The sequence below is a fragment of the Pipistrellus kuhlii genome, unplaced genomic scaffold, assembly GCF_014108245.1.
Source record: "Pipistrellus kuhlii isolate mPipKuh1 unplaced genomic scaffold, mPipKuh1.p scaffold_m20_p_5, whole genome shotgun sequence".
Taxonomy (NCBI): Eukaryota; Metazoa; Chordata; class Mammalia; order Chiroptera; family Vespertilionidae; genus Pipistrellus; species Pipistrellus kuhlii.
The window spans coordinates 66,667,640-66,694,592 of NW_023425551.1; the positions used below are offsets into that span (position 1 = coordinate 66,667,640).

Consider the following 26,953-nt stretch of genomic DNA (forward strand, 5'->3'; position numbering starts at 1 on the left):
TTAGTCCGTAACCCTCTCAAAGAAACCACCATTTTGCTTCTGTCTCCCAGTGTATGTTACCGGTTCTTGGTCTTCCCTTCTCTCTGATTTTGTAAAGCAGCTTGCTTCATTGCTTAACTTTAGTGAGCCTGAGGAGCACCGGGAGATGTTGTGGAAACACAGATCCCTGGGCTCTTCTTGGAGCTCCTGGCTTAGGAGGCCTGGGCGGGGATGCAGGAATGTACGTCTCTGCGCTCACGAGTGAGGCTGAGCTGCTGGTCCACAGCCGCGCTTTGCGACGTATTGTGACTGTGACTCGTTTAACCAGTCCCCTATAGGTGAAACCAAGTTGGGTTGTTTCCATTAGCTTATTGGTTAACACAGCGCTGCCGTGCATACCCTTGTACGCATGATATTTGAACATAGCAGGCACTAACAATAAGATCAGTTCCCAGGGTGGAGTTTCTGCCTAAAAGGGCCGATGCACTCTCGTTGGAAACTGCCACGCTGCCCTTCCTACGAGGCGGTGCATTTGCGTTGCCACCAGCAGCAGAGAGCCTGTTTCTCCACAGCCTCGGCAAGAGGGCATTGTCAAGCTCCAGATTTTTGCCAGTCTGATAGGTATAAAATGGTATCTCCGTGTAGTTTTCATTTGCATTTCTCTCTTCTGTGTAAGGCTGTGCATCTTTTTAAATGTATAAGGGCCATCTGTGTGTGTTTTTTCCTGTCTGTGAATTATCTGTTCATATCCTCTGCCCATTCTCTGTCTTTTTATCCTCAAGTTCTAGGAGCTATTTACATATTAGCAAGATGAGCCTTTTGTGTTTGATCTGAATTGTAAATATTTCCTCCTAGGTGATCATTTGCCTCTTGATTTTGCTTAAGGTGGCTTTTTTCCTATTTGAATTTAGATTTATATATATGTATATATGTATGTATACATGTGTGTACATGTATATGTATATATTGTAAAATATTTGAAATATATACAATATGTACATATTGAAAACAAGAGTTGACTGTAGCACAGAAACCACTCAAAAATAAGTTTTACTATCGCAGATTTGCAGCGGTGAGGGGAGGACACTGGGCAGAAAAGAAGCCTCTAATTTGTGCATTGATGCTGTTTAAACAGCCAGTTTTTCAGACAAAGGGCTTGGGCTCTAAGGAGATATGAAAAACACAAGTGTCCACCAACCAGCTCAGGTCACAGGAAGGAGGTCAGAGTATGCACAGTGGTATCGAGATAAGATCGGAACCTGTCGAGGCAGGCACGAGAAGCGCTTACAGGTGACACCAAAGGAAACAGAAAACCATCTTGTAGTCATAGGAGGCAAAACAGGAGGTCAATGAGAATGTCAGTCCCACCCGCTGGCGTGGAGTGGTTTGATTCCCGTTCAGGGCACATGCCCTGGCTGAGGCTCGATCCCCAGTGTGGGGGGTGCGGGAGGCAGCTGATCAATGATTATCTCTCATTGATGTTTCCATCTCTCTCTTCCTTTCCTTTCATCTCTGAAATCAATTTTTTAAAAAAAGAAGAAGGAAGGGAAGGAAAGGAAGGAAAGGAAGGAAACTAACTCCGGAAAAGGGACAGAGGTACTCAAATGGACCAAGGCTCTTATTGATTTGTTTAGCTGTCTTTTAAAATTATGATCAGAGATAAGCAAAGTAAACAGTGTCACTTTTGATGGCAAATGGGATAACTCCTCTATAGAGGGAAGATCAATATTGAAATTGAAGGTGCTCTCTTTCAAACCTAGATAATTTCCACAGCAGGGCATATGGATATACTCGGGGGGAGCGGGGGAGCGTGTAGGAAGAAGACTCATAGAATATTGGCGTTGGGAAGCTGCCAGCGGTCATCTAGGCTAGAGAGTGCAAATTGATGGCCTGCAGTCAGAATTGGCTTCAGATGTGTTTTCTTTGGCCAGCTTGGTGTGGGTCCATAACGTGTTTCTAAATTTTTTGGATTAGTCACCAATATTTTTAAATTTTTGGATTAGTCATCAATATCTCCCTCTTTGCCTTTGAAATATCGAGAATCTGGCCACCCTGGGCTGGTACCCCTCCCAAGACCACAGGGGCCGAAGCCCCTTCCCAGCCCCTTGGGACACATGCTCTGCAGTTTTCCACAGTCAAACCAATGCATTCTCTCTAGTGCACCCCTACCATTGAGACTGCCGCCATTGATCCTCGTCTTAACTGTGGTTTTTGTTTGAGTAAGATTAATGGAGAGTGGATATTCCTTCTGTTGTTGTTGTTGTTTGTTTATTAATCCTCAACCAAAGATATTTTTTTCCCATTGATTTTTTTAGAGAAAAGGGAGGGGAGAGACAGAGAAACATCAATGTGAGAGAGACAAATCGATTGCTTGTCTCCTGCAAGCACCCAAACCAGGGCCAGAGAGGAGCCTGCCAGCAAGGAATGTGCCCTTGACCGGAATCAAACCTGGGACGGGACCCTTCAGTTCGAGGGCTGATGCTTTATCCACTGAGACAAACCAGCTAGAGCGAAAGTAGATATTATTTCCTAAACCTGTTTCTCTGTCCTGATGGAAATGTGAAAGATGGGCCCAGAGGGTGGCACGCGGAAGGAAAAGCAGTGGGAAGTGTACTGTGGAAGGTACCTCTTTGTACTCTGCATGGAAAGGATTTATCTTCAGACGCCTGGACCACTTTGCCCGTTTGTGCTGCCCACCTGGTCCCTGCAGGCCTTTTGCTGTGACCTGTGACCAGAATCACCTGTCTGGTCTGAGAGCTCAGAGACATGCCAACATTTGCTCTTCTAAGAAATTATTCCGGTCCCTGCCAAAGCACTGTGTTCTTTTCGAGAGCTCGCAGGACGAGGGAGTGGGAGCTGGAACTGGGGTAGAGAGGGGTTTTTAATAAGAATTTGTGAGCAACCAAAAATTGAAAAAGAAAAGAATCAAAACCATCAGTTTGTGTATAGTCTCCTAGAAGAACACAGAGTTCCAGCCTTTGCAGCTCTGTGGAAAGAGAGCAGACGGGGTCAAGCCAATTTACTTTCCTGTTCCGATCAGAAAGAAGACGGCACATAAGGGGAAGCAGAGAGAGAATGTGTATGATTCAGAGCACAACTTTGGGGTGTTTTGCATGTGATACTGCTTGTTAGGATTGTAGGAGACAGAGATCAATGGGGCGGCTTCTTACCAGTAAGTATTCGGGGCCTGAGGAGGGCATGAGGGGGTCGTGTTGACCCCAAGATGGCTTTTGGACAGTGGGAGACCTAAGAATGGCCTATGGCCCTTAACTCTCTGGATCCTGTTTCTTCATTCGCTTTCCTTGCTTATCTTATGAGATGGTTCTGAGGATCAAGCAAGACAGCACACGCTGAAGAATTATAAAAGCACGGAGGTCTCCCGGGTACAGATGAGAAGGCAGAAGGAGCTTTGGGATCCTTCTCCACAGCCAGTCCATCAGCTTCTGCTTTTGATTCCATCACCCACCTCTCTCTGAACTTGTCTTCTCTCCACTGCTCTGCCACTTTCCTAGTGCAGGCCCCCACCACCATCCCTGCAGGTGCCTTCTGACCTCTCCCTGCCTCTGTAACCCATTCAACAGACGGCAGGAGAGGGATTGTTACAAATATGTGTGTAACTAATATCCTCTAGTAGCTTTCCATGTAAGGGGGTCCTTGGTCCCAGGGCCTGTATCTCTGTAGCCTGCCCCACCCCTGCTCTCTAGCTTCACCTCATTTCTCAGCCCACCCGTCCTCCTGAGCTCTCCCCACTGCGTTCCTCGGCTTCCCTGGCCCCTTCACCCTTCATGAGGCTTCTGCTCCTTGTTATTTTCCCCTCAGCCTTTACTTCTCCCCTCGACCCGGAGTTCAACCAGGGGGCAGGGCCTGCTGGCCAACTGTCCACAGCGCGCGCACGTGCGCGGCCCCCCCCCCCCCCCCAGGCCCAACTCAATCAGCCAGGCCGGCTGGACCTCACCCGTGCACAAATTTGTGCACCGGGCCTCTAGTATAATATAAAATTTACAGTCTTTGCTATTTCTAAGTGTGCATTTCAGTAGTGTTAAGTACATCCATATTGTTGGACAAAGAATCTTGCAAAACTGAAACTTTGTACCCATTAAACAGCAATTCTCCAGTCCCCTTTTCCCATCCCCTAGCAACCATCATTCTACTTTCTTTTCTTTTTTTAAATTAATCCTCACCTGAGGATATTTTCCCATTGATTTTTAGAGAGCGTGGAAGGGAGCAGGAGAGACAGAAAAAGAGAGAAACGTTGATGTGAGAGAGACTCATCAATTGATTGTCTCCCACACACACTCCAACCAGGGCCGGGATTAAGCCTGCAACCCAAGTACATGCCCTTGACCGGAATTGAACCTGGGACCTTTCAGTCCATGGGCCGACACACTATCCACTGAGCCAAACTGGCTAAGGCCATTCTACTTTCTGTGTCTATGAATTTGACTACTTTAGGAACTGCATATGATGGAATCATGCAGTATTTATCTCTTCATGGCTGGCTTATTTAGCGTAGTATCCTTTAGCTTCATCTGTGCTGTAGTATGTGATAGGATTTCCTTCCTCTTTAATGCTGAGTCATATTCTTTTGTATGTGTAACCACATTTTGTTTCCCATTCATCTGTTGATAGATACTTGGTTGTTCCCACCCTTGGCTGTTGAATAATGCTCTATGAACAACCGTGTGCAAATGTCTCTTCAAGACCCTGATCCCAGTTCTTTTGAGTATATATCCAGTTGCTGGACTGCTGGATCATGTGATAGTTCTGTTTTTAACTTTGAGGCTCCCCCATACTGTTTTCCACAGTGACTGTGCCATTTTATATTCCCACAGACGATGCACAGATTCTAATTTATGCACATCCTTGCCAACACTTGTTACTTTCTATGTTTTTACCCCCACCCCCACTGCTGCATGATGGCCATTCTAATGCATGTGAGGTGGTGTCTCACTGTCGTTTCAGTTTGTGTTTTCCTAGTGATAGTGATGTTGAGCGTCTTTTCGTGTACCTGTTGCCCATTGGTATATCTTATTTAGAGAAGTATCTATTGAAGCCCATTGAATAGACATTTTTAGAGTAACTGCTTGTTTTTGTTGCTCTAGAATTCTTTGGCCTCCGGTTTTTCAGGATAGGACAGTTGGATGTGGCCTACTAGGCCCCAAAAGGGCAGGGTCATGCCCACCTTGCTATTTGCCATCTCCTCAGTGCCCAGCATGGAGCTTTGGACTTGGTACCATGTGCCTGTCTGTAGGTAGCAGGACATTTATTTCAGTCTCCTTGCGGGTCTGTGCATCCTGCGGCCCAGGCAGAGTCTTCTATCCCTATTTCAACAGCTAGCACCGTAGGTCTCTGTGGAAAGGAGCGGGGAGAGGGAAAAGGAAAGTGTGTCTGGTTTCAGAGTTCATGTGCTCCCTGTCCTTGCCATCCCCCTCACCCCTGCCTGCTGTCACAGTCCCCCAGCCCAGGGTATCGGAGGCTGCGGTTGACTCTCAGTGACCTAACGGGCTCTGCTTTGTCTTTTGACTCCCCTGACACACACAACCAGAGACTGCATCCCAGCAGGGCGATGACTCATGCGTGTGACTCAGCGAGAATGCAGCACAGCTGGAAGGGTGGCCAGTGTGTCTGCTGGTGGGAGGGCAGTTACCAAGCAGCAGCCATCCAGGCCCAAGTTCACAAACTCTGGGGGCCCTGCGTCTGCTACTCAGACGTGGGTGTAAGTCCTCTGTCCACAGAGAAAGAGACTGTACTAGCCGAGCTTCAGAAGACTTACTATATCTAGGATTCCAGTTGATTACTATTAAATAATATTTTCATAAACCATTTATTGCATGTTCACCATAGTCATAGTGAACATGCACTGTGATAACCATCTTGCCTGCAAATTATCTCATCTTATTCTCATAACTAGAGGCCCCGGGGAGGGGGGGGGGGGCGGGTTCCTCAGTCCTGTATCCTCTGACAGTCTGGAAGCCCTTGGGGGATATCCAACTGATAGCTTAGGCCCACTCCCTCTGGGCCTAAGCAGACAGTCAGACATCCTTAGCAATGCTGTGAGCCTGGCTTCTGGCTGAGCAGTGCTTTTTCTGTGGGAGTGCACTGACCACCACCCCTGCATTAAGCATCTGCCCCCTGGTGGTCAGTGCCCATCATAGTGACTGGTCGTTCTGCTGTTTGGTTGATTTGCATATTAGCCTTTTATTATATAGGATAGTGTACTTCTCCTAACACAGACAACACAAATAATAGCAAATACATATGTAGCAGATACCATTCTAAGCACTTTGCATTAAGTCATCTAATTCTCACACTAACCTTACGATTCAGAAACTGCTGTTACCTTCATTTTACAGATGAGGAAACTTAGGCACAGAAAGGCCACCCATTAGAGGTGCCCCAGAGTCACGTAGGAAGTAAATGGCAGCTGTGATACCAACTCGGGCTTCTCAGTCCACACTCTGAACCCCTGTGCTGTGCCTCCCTGATGAAGTGTAATACAGTCCTTTCAAGGGGAAGGAACTGCAGCTCAGAGAGGGTGGTCGCTTCCCCGTGGACACACCGCCCGGAGTGATCGCGATGGGCTGTCTCCAGCCCCTGGCTTGTGACCACTGTGCTCTCCTGCCCGGGCTCAGGGGATGGAGCCGTCACACACTGGCATGTGCTTGGTTCCCCTGAGCCCTCCCCGCGGGCACTTTCCCAGGGTCAAGGCCAGAGGTAGGATTCTGGGGAAGAAACTCTTCCTTCGAAAGGAAAGCACTGACGATGCATCCAGGTCTGCTTCCAGTTTTGGGTCCCAGAGCGCTTCCTCGCCCCAAGAATGCTGACGTGGCTCCTCTTCCCTCCTCAGACAGCGAGACGGTGCACTACCACTACGGGCCGAAGGACCTGGTCACAATCCTGTTCTACATCTTCATCGCCATCATCTTGCACGCCGTGGTCCAGGAGTACATTTTAGACGTAAGTGATGCGCCTGGATTCCGAAACCAGAAACGGGGGCGATGCGTGGGCCGCAGGAGCTCACCCGGGAGGAGCTCTGAACCTCGTCACCCCCGGTTTCATGCCCCGGTGGGTCCTGCTTTGGTCTCTGCCCCTCTCACAGGCTTCTTTAGGCAGCACACGAAGCAGCAGTGTTTATTGTGCGGCGGGAACTGCCTGAACTAAGACAGGACAGCGCCCTCGTGATCTGTCCTATAGGCTGGTTGGGTTGCTTTCTTTACACCTAGGCCGCGGATGCTGATCTCGCTGCTTCCTCTAAATATGTAGCACTCTGCACACAGTAGTCCTACACTGAATAACAATGATTACGGCTGGCTTCCAACTTGAACCTTTTTTTGTGTGGGAAGAAGCAGGCATTTGAGAGCTGCCCGTTACCAATACACTTGTATGTTAACATGTGGGATTCTCTTTATTCTTTAGAAAATCAGCAAAAGGCTTCATCTCTCCAAGGTCAAACACAGCAAGTTCAACGAGTCTGGACAGCTGGTTGTCTTTCATCTCAGCTCGGTGATCTGGTGCTTCTACGTGGCGGTGACGGTGAGTGGTCCTCGGCGATTTTCTCCCCGGGGGAAGGAGCTGTGTGGGAAACTTGGGGCTGTTCCTTAGAACGGAAGCTATTTTTCCGTCCTCGTGGTACTGTGAGAGAGGGGCGGAGTGATACAAATGCCATTCTCACAGCTAGAGAGAGTCATCTTGCCCAAGGGGAACACTTGTTGTTGTTATTGAGTGAGGTTACAGTAATGTTACCGTATCTCTGCATGGCCCTGTATCTCTGGACGGCCCTGCATCATGTTACAGGGCGCCCTGCAAAAACAGCCCCACCAGACAAGTTTATGTTCATTGGGGCGCCCGCCGTGTTAAGAATTGCAGAAACCCAAAATCAGGTTCCAGAGCGTGCCCACGGTCATGTGCTTCCGGAGAGCCCGGGATGGGGTTTGGACTCTGGGTCTGGTTCTGAGTCGAGCGTGCTATCCGTTTTACCGCATTGGCCTCCTACAGGCAAGTCCAGCAGCCCCCTGTCCGCACATCAAGTCCTGTGAGGGTCAGGGCCATTCCCACCGAGCCTGGCGGACCGGTTACCCACCTCCCCTTCCAACCAGAGGGCTCTTATTTCAGGCAGCCTTTGATACAGCAGAATTAATTTGAACAAAAGAATGTGGACGTTCCTCTGGGGTTCACTGTAATGAGACCCAGCCTGTCCTGCTAGGAAGTGTTTAATTAGCTTTCCCCACCCCACTTCCCAGCCCGGAGCACCACCTGCCTGCAACCTGGCCGCTTCTCAGGGGCTGAATCGTCCCCGGAGAGACCCAGCAGCCCCGCGGCGTTTTAGATATTTCCTCTGCTGCGTCCTGCTTCCTCTTCTTCCTGCCCCGACAAGGATGAGCACTCACTCACTCACTCCCTGCCGGGCTCTCTGCTCCGGAGAGTCATTCAGTCACAGAACGGTTCTCCTGAACAGAACGCGGGGGACGTGAAATGCGGGACCTGAGACTCCTGTCCTCCTGAGCTGGGCTGTCTTGCGCTCTGTCCAGGGGCGGACTTCCAGGCAGCCGTGTGAGCAGCGCCCCCTGCTGTTGTGCGGCACACATCCGGGCCCCACGAAGTCTAGGTGCTTCTGATTGCAGACCTCCCCCAGCCCCGGTGGTTGGCTCATGCCTGTCTCTGGGGCTCCTGAGCTGCTAGGAGGCAGAACAGCTCGGGGACCACGTGTAACTGGTCTTTCAGCAGCAGCATTGCCTCATCTCCGCGTGAATCACTCGCCCTTTCTGCCTCCCCTGACGCCGCACGGCACAGCTGTGACACATCGAGGCCAGATTGGAGGCCCACAGCCAAGTTACTCAGCACCCTTCCCCGGCGTGACATGCGGCTGCTCTGTCTCTGCTTCCCTGCCTTCACGGGCTTGAAAATGATGATGCTAATTAGTCTGGGAGAATATAGCGCTTGGAGGGGGAAAGCTCATAACAGGCTTTTATTACCGTGACAGACAGCCCGTTCCACACTCAGCATGTCAACAGGAAATGGGGGGGGGGGAACCCTGGACTCCAGTGACTCCACCCCCTGACACCCAACAGCTCCTGGCCCCACCCTCCCTGCCTTTCTCACAGGACAGTGCTGGCTGGGATGAGAGTGGCTGAGGAAGAAGAGAGGGCAGTTTTGTGAAAGGAGAGAAAATAGCTAGTTTCATTTAAAAATCACATTTTTATGTTGTGACACAATCTTTCTGGATTCTTTTCTTTCTTTCACCCTCCACAGATTCCCCCCCCCCCCCCCCCGAACACACTGAGGTCTGTCAGCTGCCCTCCACCTGCGAGTGCACGTGCACACACACACACACACACACACACACACACCCTCACCCTCCCTGGCCAGCGTTCTCTTCAGGGGAGACTCTGCCCCAGGGCATTGTTGGCACCATGCTAGTGTCATCTCGTGGGTACAGGCCAGGGATGCTGCTGAATGTCCTACCGCACACAGGACAGTCCCCACCACGAAGAATGACCCGGTGCCAGATGTCAGTGCCCAGGTTGGGGAGCCCTCCTGTAGTCCCAGCCACCATCATCTCTTGCCTGGACCACCGCACCTCCTCCTCCTAGAAGGAGTCTGTTTTCACGCCTGTACTCTCCTACCCTTTTCTGCTCAGCCAGATGGATCTTTTCAGAATGCAAAGCAAACCATGCATTTTCCTGCTTAAAAGTCCCGTCTTCCTTGCAGGGAAACCGTGTTCTTCCCGACTCCTGTGCTCTGGGCCCTGCCGGCCTTCCCATCTCATCCACTGGTCCCATCTCATCCCACTGGTCCCATCTCATCCACTGGCCCCATCTCATCCCACTGGTCCCATCTCATCTCACTAGTCCCACCTCATCCCACTGCTCTTCCCTGGCTCCTCCATCCCCGCCACCCCTGCTGGCTCCTTTCTGCTGTCAAGTCTCCACCTAACGGCACCTCCTCAGAGACCCCCATTTGTATTTTCTGCACTGCGCCCATTGCTGGGTGTTTTTCTTGTTCATGTCTGTATTCTCTGCTGTCTCTCCCCCTGGACCTCGAGCCGCTCCCTAACTACTGGTTATGAGAATGAATGAACTACAAAATGCATCTTCTTGTTCCAAACGTCAATGGTTTTTATTTTTCCCCCAAGAGGTTTTAAATTAATGGATTATTTTTATAAATATCATAGATGATTACTTAAAAAAAAAAAGTATGCACTACATAAAAGTATGAAAAATGAAATAAAAAAATTACCCTCAAATTTCTCCCTCCAGAAAGAACCAGTTTTATTTCAGTGTTTGACTCAGATGCTTCTTTCTGCATTTATACAGGCAGAGCAATGGGAGCGTGGCTGGGCCACCTGACCGTTTTATAAGAATCTCACCTCCTACTTTTAACTTACCTTTGACCTCCTCTTCATTGGTCAGGGCAAAACACACACACACACACACACACACCCCCCCCCGAGGAAAGCAAGGTGGAAGGGCATCTGGCCGCCCTGCCTGCCTTCCGGGGGATGCCTCACTTCAGGCCCAGCTCTCAGTGCAAACGTGGCAGAGGGAAGACGGTTAGTGCTGGCGCCTGGGTCCGAGCTGGCATTCGCTGAGAGGGGCGCTCTCGCATGTGGCTGTTCCCGAGGACAGATGTTACAAGGAATGTCGAGTCCAGGGAGCTGACTGTGTTGTGCTTGGTCCCACTGTTTCTGTGGTTCTTTTTCACAAGCCAGAAAGGAAGGCTGTGGGAAAGGGAGTGATTGTCCCCGCTTGCTCAGGACTCCCTTAGCTCTCGGTGGGAACCAAAGAGGACGAAGGATTGCAAAAGCTCCCAGACCCTCTGCCTGGGCTGGCAGCGGAGGGCAGTTAGAGGCAACCAGGCTGACAAGGGAGGGAAGTTGGAGTGACAAGGCCTGCAGGGGCGGGCAGTTGGGGGTGACCAGGCCAGCAGGGGGGTGGGCAATTAGGGGCAATCGGGCCAGCAGGGGAGCAGTTAGGTGTTGATATGGCTGGCAGGGGAGTGGTTAGGGACAATCAGGCTGGCGGGCAGGTGAGCGATTGGGCGGGGCTCGGGGTGTGTTGCAGGTGATCCCTCTGCCACCCTCGGCCCCAGGGCTCTCAGTACTTGGATGCCTGAGCTCTGAGGGTGCCCCCCCCTGCCCCCCCCCCCCCCCCCCCCAGCCACATGCAGCTGCCTGGCCAGAGGTCTGGAAAAGGCAGTGAGTCATTGGGTCCCAGGCTCCTCCTGCTCTCCTGCCCCTGCCCCTCCTCCAGTCCCCAGGGACTGGCCATTTGCAAGCAGGCAGCATTTTTCTTTGCTTGTTGGCTTCAAAGTGCTGGCCTCCTTGTCTCCCGAGTGAAGGGGCCAAGCCAAGGAGGATTCCTGTCTAAAACCACATGATCAGCTGGGCTTTCATTCCTCCCAGTGCTGTCTCTCTCGGCCAGACACTCCTCTCCCACCTCACTTCCCTCCTGACATTTCCTCTAGAGAGGAGTGTTCTCGCCTCTGTGATTTCCGTGGAACGAGGTAGAGAGAGTGGGTCCGACGCTGTGGTGAAGGCAGGCGAGTGAACGGCAGGGAGATGGCAGCTGTGTGGGCGTTCCTACCACCCCGAATGCCCAGAACCCCCCACCTCTGTGCCCCAGTCTGTGTGTGACTGAGGAGGAGAGGACGGTGGTCCTGAGAAGAGGCTAGAAATGAAACCATGAGGGTTTGGGGTGAGACCCTTTCCTTCACATCTGCGTTACCATGGCTACACTGGCACATGCACTGGATCAAACATGTCAGTCTGGTCACTGTGCTATTTTTTTTTTTTTTAATTTTATTGATTTTCCACAGAGAGGAAGGAAGAGGGATAGAGGGCTAGAAACGTCGATGAGAGAGAAACATCGACCAGCTGCCTCCTGCACACCGCCTACCGGGGATGTGCCCGCAACCAGTGTACATGCCCTTGACCGGAATCGAACCTGGGACCTTTCAGTCCGCAGACCGACGCTCTATCTACTGAGCCAAACCGGTTTCGGCTGGTCACTGTGCCATTAAGGCCCAGGATGTGGGGCTGGGGCTGAGGAATACTCCCAGGCATTTAGCGCCACAGAGGTGGGTGGATCGGCCCTCACTTGGGAATAAACTGAGGATCCAGTGGACAGGGATGGGGAACCTTTTTTCTGCCAAGGGCCATAACATCATTTAATGCAATTCACTTACTATTATACAAATGTATGTTGCTATGAGAAAAGCTCCTAGATGTGTTGAATTTCGAGTTGTTGTGTGGCACACACAAGGCCTGCAGTTGCCTTGGCGGGGCCGGACCACATGATTTCTCGGTCCTTATATGGCCCACGGGCTGGACGTTCCCCACCCCTGCCCTAGACAGGACGCTGCTGCCTCCTCCTCCTCCTCCTCCTCCTTCTCTTCCTCCTCTTCCTTTTATCTCCTCCTACTCCTCCTCTTTCTCCTCCATTTATGCTTCGACTTACATAGCAGCTGGGCCTGAGGCTCTCTGACCAGGAGGTTGGTGCCCAGCTCAGGTTTTCATTGTGCTACTGAGAAAGCATCTTGTCTCAGGAGATCCTTCCTGCCTGGCCTCCGTTTCCCTGCTTCTGAAATGAAGTGATGCCAACATAGCCCCTCGGCCCTCCTAGTGCACGGCCAGCCCACGTGCTGGTGGCGGATCGGTTCCTCCCTTGCTTTGTGACCTGGGATTATACACGCATCGTCAGCCAGGGTTTATGCATGAGCGTCCTGCACGGCCGTGGATGAGAGGATGCCCCGGTGGTATCCTGGCCCACGGTATTGTTGCTGCTTCCTCAGCCAGGGGGTCTCCGGACCACACAGGTGGTACCGATGTGAACGCCAAACCCCTATGAAAGCAAACCCCGGGTTATGCATTGTCAGGGGGTAATATTTCTGTTCTCAGCTTCTTTCTCTGAGGCTACTGTCCTTTCAGGTCCTAATTTACACCCTAGTGCAAGGTGTCAGGCTCCTCCTCCCAGGCCCCCTTCTGTTCCCACCTGGACAGGAACCCCTTGGCCCCAACCTCGCCTCGCTGCTTGTTCGTTCCACGAGCATTTCCTGAGTGCCACAGTAGTAGGCGCTGCCACATGAACACACGCTGGCCCATTGATTTCTAACAGTAACTCTGGGAGGGTCCGTACTTTTATCCTCATTTTACAGGCGGGGCAGCTAAAGCTCAGGGTCCGGCCTGCTCAGAGGCCAGGGCAGCTAGTGAGAGTCAGGCCCACCTGCAGGGCCAGCCTCCGACCCACAGAGCTCTTCCTGCTCTGGCCAGCAGGACCCCACAGGAGAGGCCCTACGTTTCACGGCCCTGTTCTTTCCTCTCTCTGGCAGCTGGGTGTGCCATGTGCCCCTGACCCCTGACCCCTGGGTGTACCCAGGGCCCCAGCAGGTCTTACCTTCACCTCTCTAAAGGCCATCTCTTCTCGCTTACCGCAGGAAGGATATTTAACAAACCCGAGGAGCCTCTGGGAAGACTACCCACACGTGTACCTCCCGTGAGTATTCTCAAGACTTGGTCTCCAGGGAGGAACCAGCCGGTCCTCTGGCTCCCTCCCCCCAGAATGCGTCCGGAATCGCTCAGAGCCAGCTGGAAGGAGGCCCAACACACTGATCCTGTGAGGGCACAGTCTGGTGGAGGGCCGCCGGTCCGCCGGTCCGCTGGTCCGCTGGCCTGGAGACTCCCACAGTGAAGTGCCGTCTGCACTGGAGTCTCCGCTCGGCTGCTAGCACAGAACACCGTGGACTGGGGCTGGGGGTGGGGGTGGATGAACCACAGAAATGTGCTTCTCAATGGTCTTGCTGGAAGTCCAAGGTCAGGGTGCCCACAGGCCCAGGGTGTGGTGAGGGCCACTTCCTGTTCGTAGATAGCATCTCTCTCCCTGGTCCCCACAAGGCCGGGAGGGGGGGGTGCTTTCTGGGGCCTCTCTCACAGGGACATTAATGCCACTCCCAGGGGCTCTGCCCCATCAGCAAGTCCTCTTCTGAAGGCCCCGCCTCCTAATTCCATCACCCTGGGGTCTAGGGTGTCCGCCTGGACTCTGCGGGGACACAGTTCCATCCACAGCCCGCTCCTAACCCGCGTGGGGCACAGACGCAGGGCAGCTCCATCAGGCTCTCTGGCTTTGACCCCTCACACTCAAGCACCCCTTCCTTCCGGCCGTCCACGGCCGTGCCCTCCCGCCCCGCTCCGATGAGATGCAGGAGGGCAACACGGGCGCGGTCCCAAGGCCCGTTGAATAGCACCGAGTCAGACCCTTTGCTCGTGAGGTCCTTTCCTCCTTAAGTATATCCCTGCCCTCTGCTCCACCGAGCTCTCTAGCGTCAGCTCTTTCCTCCTCCTCCCCTCTCTGGGCTAAGACCCTCCTTCTCTGCAACCTTTTCATCATTTTTGTTTCTTAATTTTTTAAAAAAAATATTCTCACTTGAGGATATGTTTATTGATTTGAGAGAGAGAGAAAGGGGGGGAGAGAGAGACAGACATTGATCAGTTGCCTCCTGACTGGGAATCGAACCCACAGCCTTTTGGTGTGCTAGACGACGCTCCAACCAGCTGAGCCAGTGGCCAGGGCTTATTTTGTTGGTTGTTTTTTTTTTTAAATACGTTTTTATTGATTTCAGATAAGAAGCGAGGGGGGTAGGGAGATAGAAACATCAATGATAAAGAGAATCATTGATCAGCTGCCTCCCGCATGCCCCCTACTGGGGATCGAGCCCACAACCCAGGCACGTGCCCTTGACGTGAATCGAACCTGGGACCCTTCCATCTGTAGTCTGACGCTCTATCTACTAAGCCAAACCAGCTAGGGTGGCCAACACTTGTTTTTGCTTCTTTCTGTGTCCTCAAAGTGGTGCTGTCTGTGGAGCCGGGTCCCCAGGCCCAGGAGCCTGGTGCTCGCTGACCCCCTTCCCTCCCTCGCTCCTGGCCCTTGCCCCTCCCTCCTGTGCTTGTCGGGGTGCAGGGACATTCCCTCCCTCCCTCCCTCCCTCCCTGTGACTCGCTCCCTTGTCTCCAGCTTCCAGGTGAAGTTTTTCTATGTGTGCCAGCTGGCCTACTGGCTGCACGCACTTCCTGAGCTGTACTTCCAGAAGGTACGGAAGGTGAGTCCTCGGTCCCCCACTGAAGCCCTGTGACACACACACACACATACACACTGCTGTACCAGCCATCTCAGTCCCTTCCTGTAGAGCCCAGAGCTGGGTGGTGATGGGAGTGCTGGTGGGCTGAGTAAAATGCTGAGTCAGCACCTGTTAAAGTCCCCCAGGAAGACAGACCTCCCTGAGAGGAGGCCCTCAGCACGTCTCATGCCTGCCTCCCACGCTTACATGTGTGTGGCTGGCGGGGGAGGGGTGGGGGGAGGGGAGATATCTAACTATCATCATCTCTGGATGGCAGCTGGAGAGGTTTATGCCTTTCCCACACTCTTTTTTTTTTTTTCCTTCCTTTTTACATAGCATCCCTCTGAATCATTTCCAAGAACCCTATTCCTTAGTCCCTGTCCCTTCTCTCTCAGCCCAGCCCTGCCCTCTGACTGTGAACCTGAAGCTCGGCCTGGCCCTCAGACTTCGCAGCTGCCGGCCACAGGGTCATGGGCCTCCGCCCGACCTGGGACTGTGTTAAAGCAGCCCAGCCCCAGAGCAGGAGGAGGAAGCCTGGCCTGCCCTCCCCCTCCCCTCTGCATTCCCGCCTCTGCTGTTGATTGGAGAGCCAGCACGCTCACTGCTCACTGCTCACTGTCCGCCTCTCTCGTTCGCAGGAGGAAATCCCCCGCCAGCTCCAGTACATCTGCCTGTACCTGCTCCACATCGCCGGCGCATACCTCCTCAAGTGAGTGAGACCCGCCGGCCGCATCTCCTCACCCCTCAGGCCCTCGTGTTCGCACGCCTCTCCACACACTGCCTCAACGTGACGCCTTCTGTGTGCAGAGCCCTGGGCTAAGGCCTGGGAACACACAGATAGATGGCAGGAGCTCCCGTTGTCTTCAGTGGAGCATCCTCAGTCTCCGAGGAGAGACAGGCAGGAGAGGCACTGTGACGTGTCCTCTGCCACCAGAACCCAGAGAGTGACCGCCCGACCCAGGCCAGCCAGGCAGGGCTCCCAGGGACATCGGCCCCTGGTCCGTGCTCTGCAGGTGGGAGGCAGCGGAGGCGGGCTCTGCCTCAGCACGTCCGGTGGCAGAAGCTGCCAGAGCTCACAGCGCAGAAACCCCTGCCCTTTGGTTTGCCACGAAATGCGGAGTGGCCGCTGGGCTGTTCAGAGGCCGAGAGTTGCTGCAGTGTTTGGTCTGGAGTGTCTCTCGTGAAAAGATTTGTGTTGGGGGACTGGATATGCCATTGCTAGCTTGGGTTGTTCTTGGGTGGGTAGGGGTGCCTACCCCTGGGCTTTGTTTGGCCGGCATTCTGCAAACTTCCTGCTGAGTGACCCAGGGCCCTCCGTGCATCCTCTGAGAAGGGTGGACGTGGGGGAGCAGTCAGAGGAAGGCGGCTCTCAGGCCTGTCCTGTCTTAGGGCCCCGGGTAGTGAGGATTCCTGGCTGGGTCTTGAGGGGCGAAGCCGTGCGGCGGGCCTGGCTCTGCTCTTGTGTTGGATGCTCCCGCGTCACGTGCAGCGTGGGTTTGAGGAAGCCAGTCTGTGCTGTCACCCCCGCAGTGTGTGGCGAGGGCAGGGGGGGCAGGCACAGGCAGGACCCCCTGGGAGAGCTTCCCGCTGCTGGCAGGTCCCTTATTCCTCCCAGAGGTGTGAGGTGCACCAAGGTCCGCTTTTCTCCGCATCTGACACGTCCTGGGGAAGGACAGGGCAGTGTCTGACCCTGTTTGCACAGAGTCCTGCGAATGCTTGTTTTGTAATGAGAATCGGACGGAGAGGACAGGGAGCAGCAGATCCTTCAAATTCGCCCCGACCCCGTTCCCAGGGAAGCTGGCACCGGTTCAAGGTGCAGCCACCTCTCTGCTCATTTAGGGAGCGTGAGCTCCTTCCGCCTCCGCCCTTGTTCTGGTTTCTGAAGTGAATCCAGGGAAAGGAGTGGGCCTCGGCTGCAGGGTTTCTCAGGGAGACAGACCTTTGAGATGCTGGCTGGTGTGGGGTCTCGTTTTGGTAAAGAGCCTGGCTTTTGCAGGCCTTCACTCACCCAACACCGGCCTCCTGTGGGCAGGCGCTGCCTCAGGAGCTGAGTTGCATCGGGACAAAGGAGACAGCCCCTGCTCCCCTGGGGTGTCCATTTGGCGGGAGGCAGACCATCAACAAGGACATGAGGGCACAGGGTTTCCCATGGCCGTGTGTGCGCTGGAGGAACTAAAGCAGGGCCTGTAACATCGTGTGCTCCGGGCACTGCGGTGTGGGGAGGGAGAGCCTCCGAGCAGGTAGCTCCGGCTGAGGCAGGAGTGACAGAGCCAGGTACGTGGAGATCCGGGGAGGGCTGTGCAGGCGGAGGGGACGGCAGGTGCACGGCCCTGAGTGGGAGGTCACGGGCAGGATCGTGTTGGACTTTCCAGGCCACAGGAAGACACCGGGGCGTTTTCACGTCGTTCTCTCGACCATCCTCAGGAGGCAGAGACCTTCGTGGTGATTTTGTACTTTGGTCTCGGTGGGTGGAATCGGACGGACCCTTATTTATGGCCGCCTGTGGGAGGGCTCATGCCTTCCTGCTGTTCAGCAGGGGCGGAGCTTTCACTCGCATTTGGGCGACAGCTGACCTTCTGCAGCAGGCTGCCCGGTGGCAGTGTCATGCCTGGAATCGAGCAGAGGGGTGTCTCGGGTGCTGTTGGTTTTTGGTTTTTTTTTTTAAATATGTTTTTATTGGTTTTTAAAGAGACAGAAAGAGGAAGAGAGAGGGTGAGAGAGAGAGAGAAACATCAGTGGTGAAAGAGAATCATGATCGACTGCCTCCTGCACGCCCCACACTGGGGATCGAGGCCACCACCTGGGCGTGCGCCCTGGCCAGGAATCGAGCTGTGACCTGGTTCACGGGCGGGCAGTCGCCCACTGAGCCATGCGGCCGGGCGGCGGTGCTGTTTTTTAAGAGTTTGGTTCACAGCATAGGTTTCTGCATTCGGTTTGAGTTTTGCTTCTTGGAGAGCCTGTTAGCTGTGGAGACGGGGTAATGGGAAATTAGGCGGTAGGAATCCCTGGTTCTCCTTGCAGAGCTCAGCATCTTGTTCCGAGCAGCTTTGGGAGTGAGGTCCCCGGCCAGGTGATGAGCGCGAGGGGACGAGCCCTGAGAAGGGCCTCAGCCGGTCGCCGTGGGAGCGGGCAGGGGTGCCTGCCGCAGACAGCAGGCCAGAGGCCGGGGTTCAGTGTTAGGAAAATTCCCCGGGAGTGACAGCGGAGCTGAGTCCTGAAGATGCGGCGGGCCGGCCAGGGAAGGGGGAGTGGGGAGCAGAGCCGGGCCGGCCTCACCTCTGCTCACTGTGGGTCTTGGGGGGACTGAGAGGCTTGTCTCTCCCTCCCCAGCCTGAGCCGCCTGGGCCTGATCTTGCTGCTGCTGCAGTACTCCACCGAGTTCCTCTTCCACATGGCCCGGCTCTTCTACTTCGCCGATGAGAACAACGAGAAGCTGTAAGTGAGGCTGGGAGGCCAGCCCACGCGGAGGGTCAGAGGGCACAGAGGGTCCTGTCCCGGGTGTCAGCTCTCCCCTGTGCTGCAGGCAGCACCCTCAGGTGCTCTGTTGTCCTGGAGCATTTTATTCCAGATACCTCCTCCCTCTGCCACCTTGCACCTTCTTCCACTTGGGTTCCTCCTGGAGAAGGGGGCGAAGGCTCCCTCATGGCCCTAAGGCTGCCGCCCTTCCCCACCTCTGCGCGCAGGTTTAACGCCTGGGCTGCTGTGTTTGGGGTCACCCGCCTCTTCATCCTCACTCTCGCCGTGCTGGCCATCGGCTTTGGACTTGCCCGCATGGAAAACCAAGCTTTTGACCCCGAGAAAGGGAACTTCAACAACTTGCTTTGCAGGTGAGTCGGGCATAGGGGCGCGGCGGTAAGCCAGGGCTCCCTGAGAGCGGCCCGGAGCCTCCTGGACTTGGCACAGCTCCTCGGAGGGTCAGGAGGCCGCACACCCCCGCGTCCCCTGCGTGTTGACGTTGATGGAAATCTCTGGGCGTTAGGCCGTCCTGGCTTCCTGGCCCACAAAGACTGCCAGGGCCTCAATCCACGGGGGAGCCCCGTCCCCTTTATGGTGCTCAGGAGGGTTCTCACCCAGCCCCGCGGACACTTCACAGCTGAGTTCTCCTCAGGTTGGCAGTGGCAGCCAGGAGGCTACGGTTTCCGGGAGATGCTTGGGCCCGGGAGGGTGTGTGCTTGATCTAGGGCTGCACAGCTTTTAAGTTTCCTGCTAGATAAACCACACTGGGATTATTTCTGCTGTGCCCTAATTCATGTGACTTCTCCCAGTTTATATGGAGCTGAATGAGCTGTGTTCTGTGCTGTGGGTACAGAAGGGACAGGGTGACTGTGTGACTGCCGCTGCCTCCTTCCCCGCCTCCCTGGCTCTGTGCATCCATCCCCACCCCTGAGGGTGTTAAGCAGGAGCCCTGTGCCCTCCAGGGGGTGGGAACCTGCCGGGCTGAGGCGATCGATGGGCCGCAGAATCGGCAGGGTTCCAGGCCTCCGGAGTCCCTGCCCTGGGCTGTGGGCCCAGCCCCTGAGCCGCTCTGCCCCTCTGCAGGCTCTGCGTGCTGCTGCTGGTGTGTGCTGCCCAGGCCTGGCTCATGTGGCGCTTCATCCACTCCCAGCTGCGGCACTGGCGGGAGTACTGGAACGAGCAGAGCGCCAAGCGGAGAGTCCCCGCCCCCGCCCCCGCCCCCCGGCTGCCAGCCAGGCTCATCAAGAGGGAATCTGGTACGTGCCAGGCGGTGGGCAGGAGAGGCGGAGACCGTCTGGGGCGGGTAGGAAGGAGTCGGGGTCCTGGGCTCTACCCAGACCAGTCCTTCGGCCCACCCTCCGTCTGGACCCCTCCCTGGGCCTGGGGCCTCTGGGCTCGGGCTGTGGCTGGCACGTGGCTGGGTGTGGGCCAGGGACAGGCCGCGGGTGGGGCTGGCCCTGACTCGGCGCGAACCCTCTGGCAGTGGCGGGGCAGGGCGTGCTGGGTGGGGAACTCTGGCACGAAGCATGTCCTCAGGGTGGCTTCTGGGCGCCAGCCAATCTCTGCGCCTGCTCTGTTCGGCCCGGCTCCTCTGTCCTCACCTGCCCTCTGCTCTGGTCGTGGCCGCCAGGCTGCTGGCTCCTCTCCGTCTTCGGGAATGACTCGAGATGGCACAGTACAAGGTGGGCAGGGGAGGGATACCCACTTCTCCGTGGGCCCTGCCCCTTCAGTGCCCGCCCGCCCGCCCCCTCTGGGCCTGGGGCACGGCCAGCTCTGCACTCTCCGACAGCCTGAGGCCCGTCTGCACCAGGATGTGTTCTGACTCACTCGCCTTCTCCAGGTGTGGCCTGCCTGGCACGGGCTCGTGTGTTAGAACCGACACGTGTGCGCTGGGCGTGCCGGGAGCCAGGCTGGCTGGGTGGGATGGGCTGGAGGCGGCAGCCAGATGTGCCTCTTGGACTTGGAGCAAGCACACGGACCTGCTTTGGACAACAATGAAAAAACCTTCCTTTTCTGCCCTAATTTTTCTGCCAGAGGAGTGTCGGGCATCTGAGTAAGACCTCGTCCCTGCAGCCCCTCCGCCCCCTCCCCTCTGGCCTCCCTTATCCCCGGAGTGGATGCTGATGTGGGTGGCTGCCCTGCAGGGGCCAGAAAGAAGCAGGACCCTGACGGTGGCGCAGTGATTCCAGGTCCTCGGTGACTGTGTCAGAGACCTCCCATAGGCAGAGACCCGCCGCCTCGAACCGAGCCTTAGTAGCAAGCCCCTCGGGAGAGCAGGGACCCGGGCATCTGCTGGGTCCTCACAGCTCATCGTGGGGCGGCAGCTGGGCTGGGCTGCCTGGGCCCGCCCTCTGCGCCAGGCCCAGCAGAAACGCCATGTCTGTCTGTCTGTCTCTCCTTACTTCCTAGGTTACCACGAAAACGGAGTGGTGAAGGCCGAGAATGGAACCTCCCCACGGACTAAGAAACTCAAGTCTCCTTAAGGCCAAAGTGCTGGGCACAGGAACGCTCTGTCACTGCCACCCCTTCCTGCCCCTGTCGCTCCCATCAAACAGCAGGAACCTGTCTTTAAACGGGGCTGCCCCTCCTCCTTTCTTCTTGGCTTTCTCTTCCTCTCCCCCACACCATTCTCAGTAAAACCAAAAATCTCCCGCTCCCTCCCCGGCCACGCCGTGGCTGCAGCTCTGCGCTCTGCGGGGCGTTCTGGACGCCCCGGTTCTCACGCTAGCTTTCTGCTGGCCACCTCTCCTCCTACACCGCTGCTGCTTTCTGCTTTTCCTTCTTGGACCGTCTTGTGCAATTTTTCTGTGTCTTGACTTTTGACCATAAGGGGGAGCGAGGTCCTAGTCCTGACCGTGCGACCCCGGTGTGGGCCCGGGGCCTGTCGAAGTGCAGAAGCCGGCCGGCAGCGGCCCCCGAGGTCCCGTGTGGCCGGGCAGGAAGAGGGAGACGGCCTCTCGGATCGCAGGCTCCCAGGTGCTGATTGACTGACGAGGTGTGACTGCAGCTCTGTGCACCGCCTCGAGGCCCCGCCGTGCCGCTGCTCCTGGTAAACGCCAAGGCGTCTGGCTCGGGGACCTGACGACTGGGCCCAGGAGGATGGTATGACTGTGTCGGTCCCCCCGACGAGACGGCTTGCCCGTGGCGGGTCCTGCGTTGGAAACCGGCCTGCCTCGCCCGGCCGGGGAAGCACTGCTGCAGGACAAGGCTTCCCCCTCCAGAGCCAGAGCGCGTGGGCTGAGCGGCAGGCTCTTCCGGAAAGTGACGGCGGAGTCAACCCTGGCCTTTCTTCAGCAGCCCCGGCTGCACTGCTTTTTCAACCGTTCACCAGCATTCAAAACCAAATCTGACAGCCTTGAGACCAGCCGGGCCTGTGCTGGTCTAAACCCCAGACCCAGGCAGCCCTGATGTCCTCTTTCTACCCACAGGCCACCAAGCCCCTGCTGGCCCCGGGCTGGGAGGGTCACCTGTGCCATTCTCGCCAGGCCTCCCTTGTTGTTCTGTGGCTTTGGCACGGTCGTGTGCTGATGCTTGTTGAGCACACCTGCAGTGCTTTAGGTGGTGTGCAACCAGGACAGGCTGCTCGGTGAGCAGCACAGCTGTGCCGAGCTTTCTGCCCTGTCCCTCACATAGTCTGTCCCCTCTCCCCAGGCAAGGCCCCCGTGTCCTGATGGGCCTGCGGGGCTCCCACAGAAGGCTGAGGCCCCCAGAGGGCCTGCTTAAGAACTCCTGAGCTCTGGGGTGCCGGGAGCGGGTCTTGGTGGCACAGGAATGTCAGTGTCGTTGGATGGGCTGGTTCCTTCTCTGGCGTCACAGTAGAAGCCAAGCCTCGGCTTATCATCCAAAGGGGAGAGATGGGTCTTTTCGTCGAGGCCACAACCCTTCTGGCATCACTTGCATCAGAGATAGTTTTAATTTCCCAGAGAACGAGGGGTCTGTTTCCTACGACCTGTGGGCCCTCATCTCTGTCAGATGGCTGAAAAGGAGCAGCCCCCGCCCCCCCCGGCTTCTGGTTACTCTTAGGGAGTGGACATTGTTTTAGAAAATAGGCGTCTCTCCCATCCTTCTCTGACCATCTTGGGCTGCAAAGCAGAACCTGGGGAAAGGGTGGCCTGGTGGCTGCTGATGGCCGGTGTTCGGCCAGCAGCCTCCTGCACCTGCCCCAGCAGCCAGGCACCACGAGGAGGTCCCCGGCCACGTGTTCCTGCTCCAGGCTGCGTCCGCAGCTGAGCACCATTCAGCTGTGGAGCCGGGCCTCCAGCAGATGCACGTGTGCTTGGGCTGGGGCGGTGCTGAGAGCAGGCATGTCCCGCCCACAGCAGCCTCTCGGGACCTGTTCTCAGCGTGCGTGCGTGTTCCCCAAGGTGTTCTCAGTGTGCTGTGCGCAGTGCCTCCGAGGTGAGTCCACCACCTTCGTGACCCGGCAGCTCTGGCTCCGTTTCCTAAGGCGCAGTGATGGGAGTCAGATCTTCTCTGCCCCCCAAACCCGAGTCAAGGCAGGCTAGCATCTCACCAGCCGGGCTTCACGAGCAATTTGAGTGGGTATAAGGGTCATTGGGGGGGGCTTTGTCACCCCACTGGTCCCTGGCACATTCCTGTTAGAGCAGAGCCCCGTCTTTGGCAGTTGGCTCAAACCATGTTGCCGGGGACTGAAACAACTCGGTCCCACCACATCCCATGAGCTCGCTAGGCTGGCTCGTCCTGATCTGGCAACTTTGGTTCTTCTTTCCGACGTAAACACCCTCTTCTGGTCCCAGCGTACCACACCCTCTGTCAGACACCCCACGTTGGGGAGACCAGCTCCGCACCACCCACCAGAGCAGGAGGGCACAGGCCAATCTACCTCAGCAGCCGCGGCCCCTCCACCTCTGGGTGGCCCCATGAGGTGGAGGCGGCCCCCAGGCAGCGGGGGCAGGAGAGAGCAGGGAGGCCGTGCTGGAGGGCTGGAGGGTCCTTGCTGCCATTCCCCTCCTTGGAGCTCGGTGATGGGAGAGCTATTTTTACCACCCAGGCTCTGGAGCTGCACTATTAATAAGTTGCATGTGTCCCTGCTGCAGGTGGGGGCAGTCCTTGGGGGGGGGGGGGGCGTGGCTGTTGCTCCCTTCTAGTCTGCTCTAACCCTGAGTGTCTGGGCCACCAGAGAGAGTGGTTGCCCAGAGAACCTTTCCCATTTGTCTGAAGTCAGAACTTACCACATTTCAGAAACCAAAACAGTTCATCTGTGCTACAGCCTCTGCAGATGCAGCCCCTCGGGCCTGGAGCCCGGGGTGCTGTTCCAGGGCGTGCTGCTGGGCTGTCTTGAGGGACCTTCCTCCGTTCCTTTGGCCTTTGGCTAAGTGGTGAATGAGGGGGGTCAGAGCATCCCCTCCCAAGAGGCCTGTGTAATTGGAGGTGGCTGGTGTGGGGCTGGGGGCTGGTTTGGATTTCTTTTGCAGCTTCAGCCTGTCCTGGTGGTTTCCCGGGCCTGGTGAGAGGGCAGGGAGGCCAGGGTGTGACTCCCTCCCTGCCTAAGACCTAGGCTGTGATCAGACGCCCATGCCTGTTCTTCACAGGCTCCCGCTGTTTCTTGGAGAGGGTGTTAAGAGTCAGACAATTGTGTGGTCCCTCCCTCTCCTGCCCTCCCAGCTCACAGCCCCATCTGTGAGGAGGCAAATTTGGGCACGACTACAGATGAGGGTCATTGTGGGATGCCTTGGAGCCTAAATAGAATCCCTTTCCCACCTGGGTTGGCCTGTGAGGAAGGCTTTGCCAACTTCTCACTCTTTAACCCCCGTTTTTGTGAAGATTAATTCCTCCCCAAAGGCCGACGAGGACCTACTTGCTGCCTCGTGTCCCCACACCCCACACCCCACAGCCTTTCTACGGAGGCCTCAGAAAGGCGCTGGGCCCACTGGCTCCAGGGAGCCTGTTGGGCCGCCCATGTGAGTTTGTCCTTAGCAGATTGCTGTTTCTGTAAGAAGTGCCTTATCTGCCGTGTGGTCCCGGCCTCGCCTGCACTGTATGGCCTGGGCGCAGGCCGGCTGTCAGGAGCACCCGGGACACTGGCCCGGTGCAGTCACATGTAAAAGGGATGCTGATTGTGAGTTTGCCTCCTTTGTCTCAGCCTCCCCTGCTTCATTGTGTTAGGACCTGGGATCTATTCCGTTTTGTTTGCGGTTTCTCCCTGGAGTTGGTTTTCAGGCCTGGGTGGCTGGAAGTCAGGGAAGGCCCACTGCAGGCACCTGTGCCTCCCACCTGTTCATACCCGTTAAGAGAAGCTCAGAGGGCCAGGGGCACTAAGCCCATGTATGTCTTTGGCCCCAACATGGTAAGACCAGCTCTTCCAGTCTGTGTCTCCTGTCACCCTCCCATCCCCCCACAGATTATAAAGAAAGGTACCCTTGCTAAAACCTCTTCTGATCTTTTTGCTTCCCACTCAACCCAAAGTGTATCTGACAAAGGTGTTTACTTTGCAGTCAAGACGGTTAACTCACACATCCCCGTTGGAAAATGGGTCTAGGTCAGCTGTTGCAGAACTTCTTCCAGCTTCCAATTCAGTGTTACCTTGTGTTAGCAGCTACCCTCCCCCCCAAGACTGCCTGCCTTTCCCTTGCTCTTCCGGGTTGTGCAATAACCCTCCCAGCCAGTGGTCGGTCCACAGGCCTTGCTGTCCCTTACTGTGCCCTGCGATGGGGAAGGGAAGGGGCCCATGGGAGGGGCAGTCGTCACCCCCTACAGAAGAACTGTTAGCCACTTCCCCTTTGTGCTGTCATTCTCGTGATCCTGGGTGGGTTTCTGTGGCACTCTAGTAGAACATTGTAGCGTCATCTTAGAAGTCCATAGAATGTTTGTACAATCTGTTGAAAAGGAAAAAAACTATCCTCATGAAGGGGCATTAATAAGTCAGTGTCCGAGAATAAGATCTGGGACACGGAGGTGTGACCATCCCTCTGCCGGAAGCTTCGAGTTTCTTGTTCATGCAGAGATTTTCTGAGTCGGCCACGGCTGGACAGCCCTGTTCACCCAGTAGGCTCCACCTGTGCTTGGAAGTGCCACCACTTCCTTGGGTACAGATTCAAGTGTTTATGGGTGAGATTAAACCTCATTTTTCAGTTCCTCTTGTTTAATAAACATCTGAAGGATAAGCAGAGACTGCTGGTGCCCTGGGCAACTCATAATGCAAATGTGGACAAAAAGTGTCTTTTTGTTTTTCTACTTTAGCCAGTTCATGTTCATGTTATGGACCAAATTTCAGCAAGGAACTCAAGGAAATTTTGTGCCTGCCGTATTTATGCTCATGTAAAAGGTTCTAGTTTGTGTTTTTGATTGTGTGTGTTTTTTTTTCTGTTGTTTTTTTCTTTTTTGGGGGGTGGGTTACTTTCAGTGAACTTTTTTCAAAATCCTTTTTTCACTGTTTCTGTCTGGTATGAAAACAAATTACAATTTTGTATGGATTTTTTAAATGTACATTTTGAAACAAATGATCAGCAAATATTTTTGAAATAACTGAATAAAAAGGCATAGAATTATCAGTCTAATTGTCTCTGGTACAATTCCTTATATTGCTTTTTGATCAGGAAGCTTACCTTTGCTTTTACTTGAAAAAAAATGATTGTGTCTATTTTAGTCTAATTTCTAATAGTATTCACTCTATTAGCCATTTCTTGATACGGTTGGTTGTTGTGCTCACATGAATTAGGGAATTGAAAGTAAGGAAGAAGAATTATATTGAGTAACGGGCATCATTTTTATTTGTGTCTATTAGCAGTAAGGAGTGGAAAGGAGTGGTCCTGATGTGGGTTTGTGGGCTGGAAGCCTCACAGAGGAAAGTACACCGAGCTTGATGTCTACTGTGTTATGAAGTCGTTTGGCTGGGAGAAGACAGGATTAAGTAAAAGCCACCCAATATTTGTCCTGGTAATGAATACACGTTCAAGTATTTGTGATCATGTGGGCAGTGGGGATTGCTGGTGTCTGGTAGGTAGTTTACTGCCTGCAGCTGTGTGTGTGTTTTCCAGACAATCCTCAGAGAGAGCTCAGGACATGAGTGCAGTTACAGGTGGCCGTTAGCCAAGGACACCCACAGGGAATGAGGAATAAACAGGAAACCTTTACCTGAGGTGCAGGAGAGAGGTACTGGTGGAGGGCAAGCTTTGGTGCAGACTCAGGTTGCAGTCCTGCTCTGCCATGAGAAGCTAGGTGACCTCCAGCTTCTGGTGTCTATGAACCAGGTAGAGCAGTGGTTCTCCACCTTCCTAATGCCATGACCCTTTAATATAGTTCCTCATGTTGTGGTGACCCCCAACCATAAAATTATTTTCCTTGCTACTTCATAGCTGTAATTTTGCTACTGTTATGAATCATAATGCAAATATATGAGGAGTCAAAGGGGCCGAGACCCACAGGTTGAGAACCGCTGAGGTAGAGG

General features: G+C 54.9%; 1 protein-coding gene and 2 long non-coding RNA genes across 4 annotated transcripts in view; 1 reads left to right on the top strand and 2 right to left on the bottom strand.

Moving 5' to 3' along the window:
* TRAM2 (translocation associated membrane protein 2) overlaps nucleotides 1-26,060 on the top strand; it is a 78,875-nt gene extending 52,815 nt beyond the window's left edge. Inside the window, exons 3-11 of one of the 2 annotated variants that reach the window (XM_036415276.2) lie at nucleotides 6,827-6,936; nucleotides 7,396-7,512; nucleotides 13,411-13,469; nucleotides 14,988-15,063; nucleotides 15,729-15,799; nucleotides 18,421-18,525; nucleotides 18,774-18,917; nucleotides 19,630-19,802; nucleotides 20,956-26,060. In XM_036415276.2, the coding sequence (XP_036271169.1) occupies nucleotides 6,827-6,936; nucleotides 7,396-7,512; nucleotides 13,411-13,469; nucleotides 14,988-15,063; nucleotides 15,729-15,799; nucleotides 18,421-18,525; nucleotides 18,774-18,917; nucleotides 19,630-19,802; nucleotides 20,956-21,029 (929 nt within the window). In that variant the 3' untranslated portion in view covers nucleotides 21,030-26,060. Of the gene's footprint in view, nucleotides 1-6,826; nucleotides 6,937-7,395; nucleotides 7,513-13,410; nucleotides 13,470-14,987; nucleotides 15,073-15,728; nucleotides 15,800-18,420; nucleotides 18,526-18,773; nucleotides 18,918-19,629; nucleotides 19,803-20,955 lie in introns of both variants that reach the window. The other variant, XM_036415274.2, reaches the window with a different exon arrangement.
* Nucleotides 9,660-9,927, bottom strand: LOC118706098. The gene is made up of 2 exons (XR_004983898.1): nucleotides 9,844-9,927; nucleotides 9,660-9,758 (listed from the first exon to the last, which is right to left on the bottom strand). It is a non-coding gene; the product is annotated as an uncharacterized LOC118706098 (long non-coding RNA).
* LOC123651329 lies at nucleotides 25,380-26,833 on the bottom strand. Its single transcript, XR_006739965.1, has 2 exons — nucleotides 25,529-26,833; nucleotides 25,380-25,475 (listed from the first exon to the last, which is right to left on the bottom strand). It is a non-coding gene; the product is annotated as an uncharacterized LOC123651329 (long non-coding RNA).
* Between the last annotated feature and the right edge of the window lie 120 nt (nucleotides 26,834-26,953).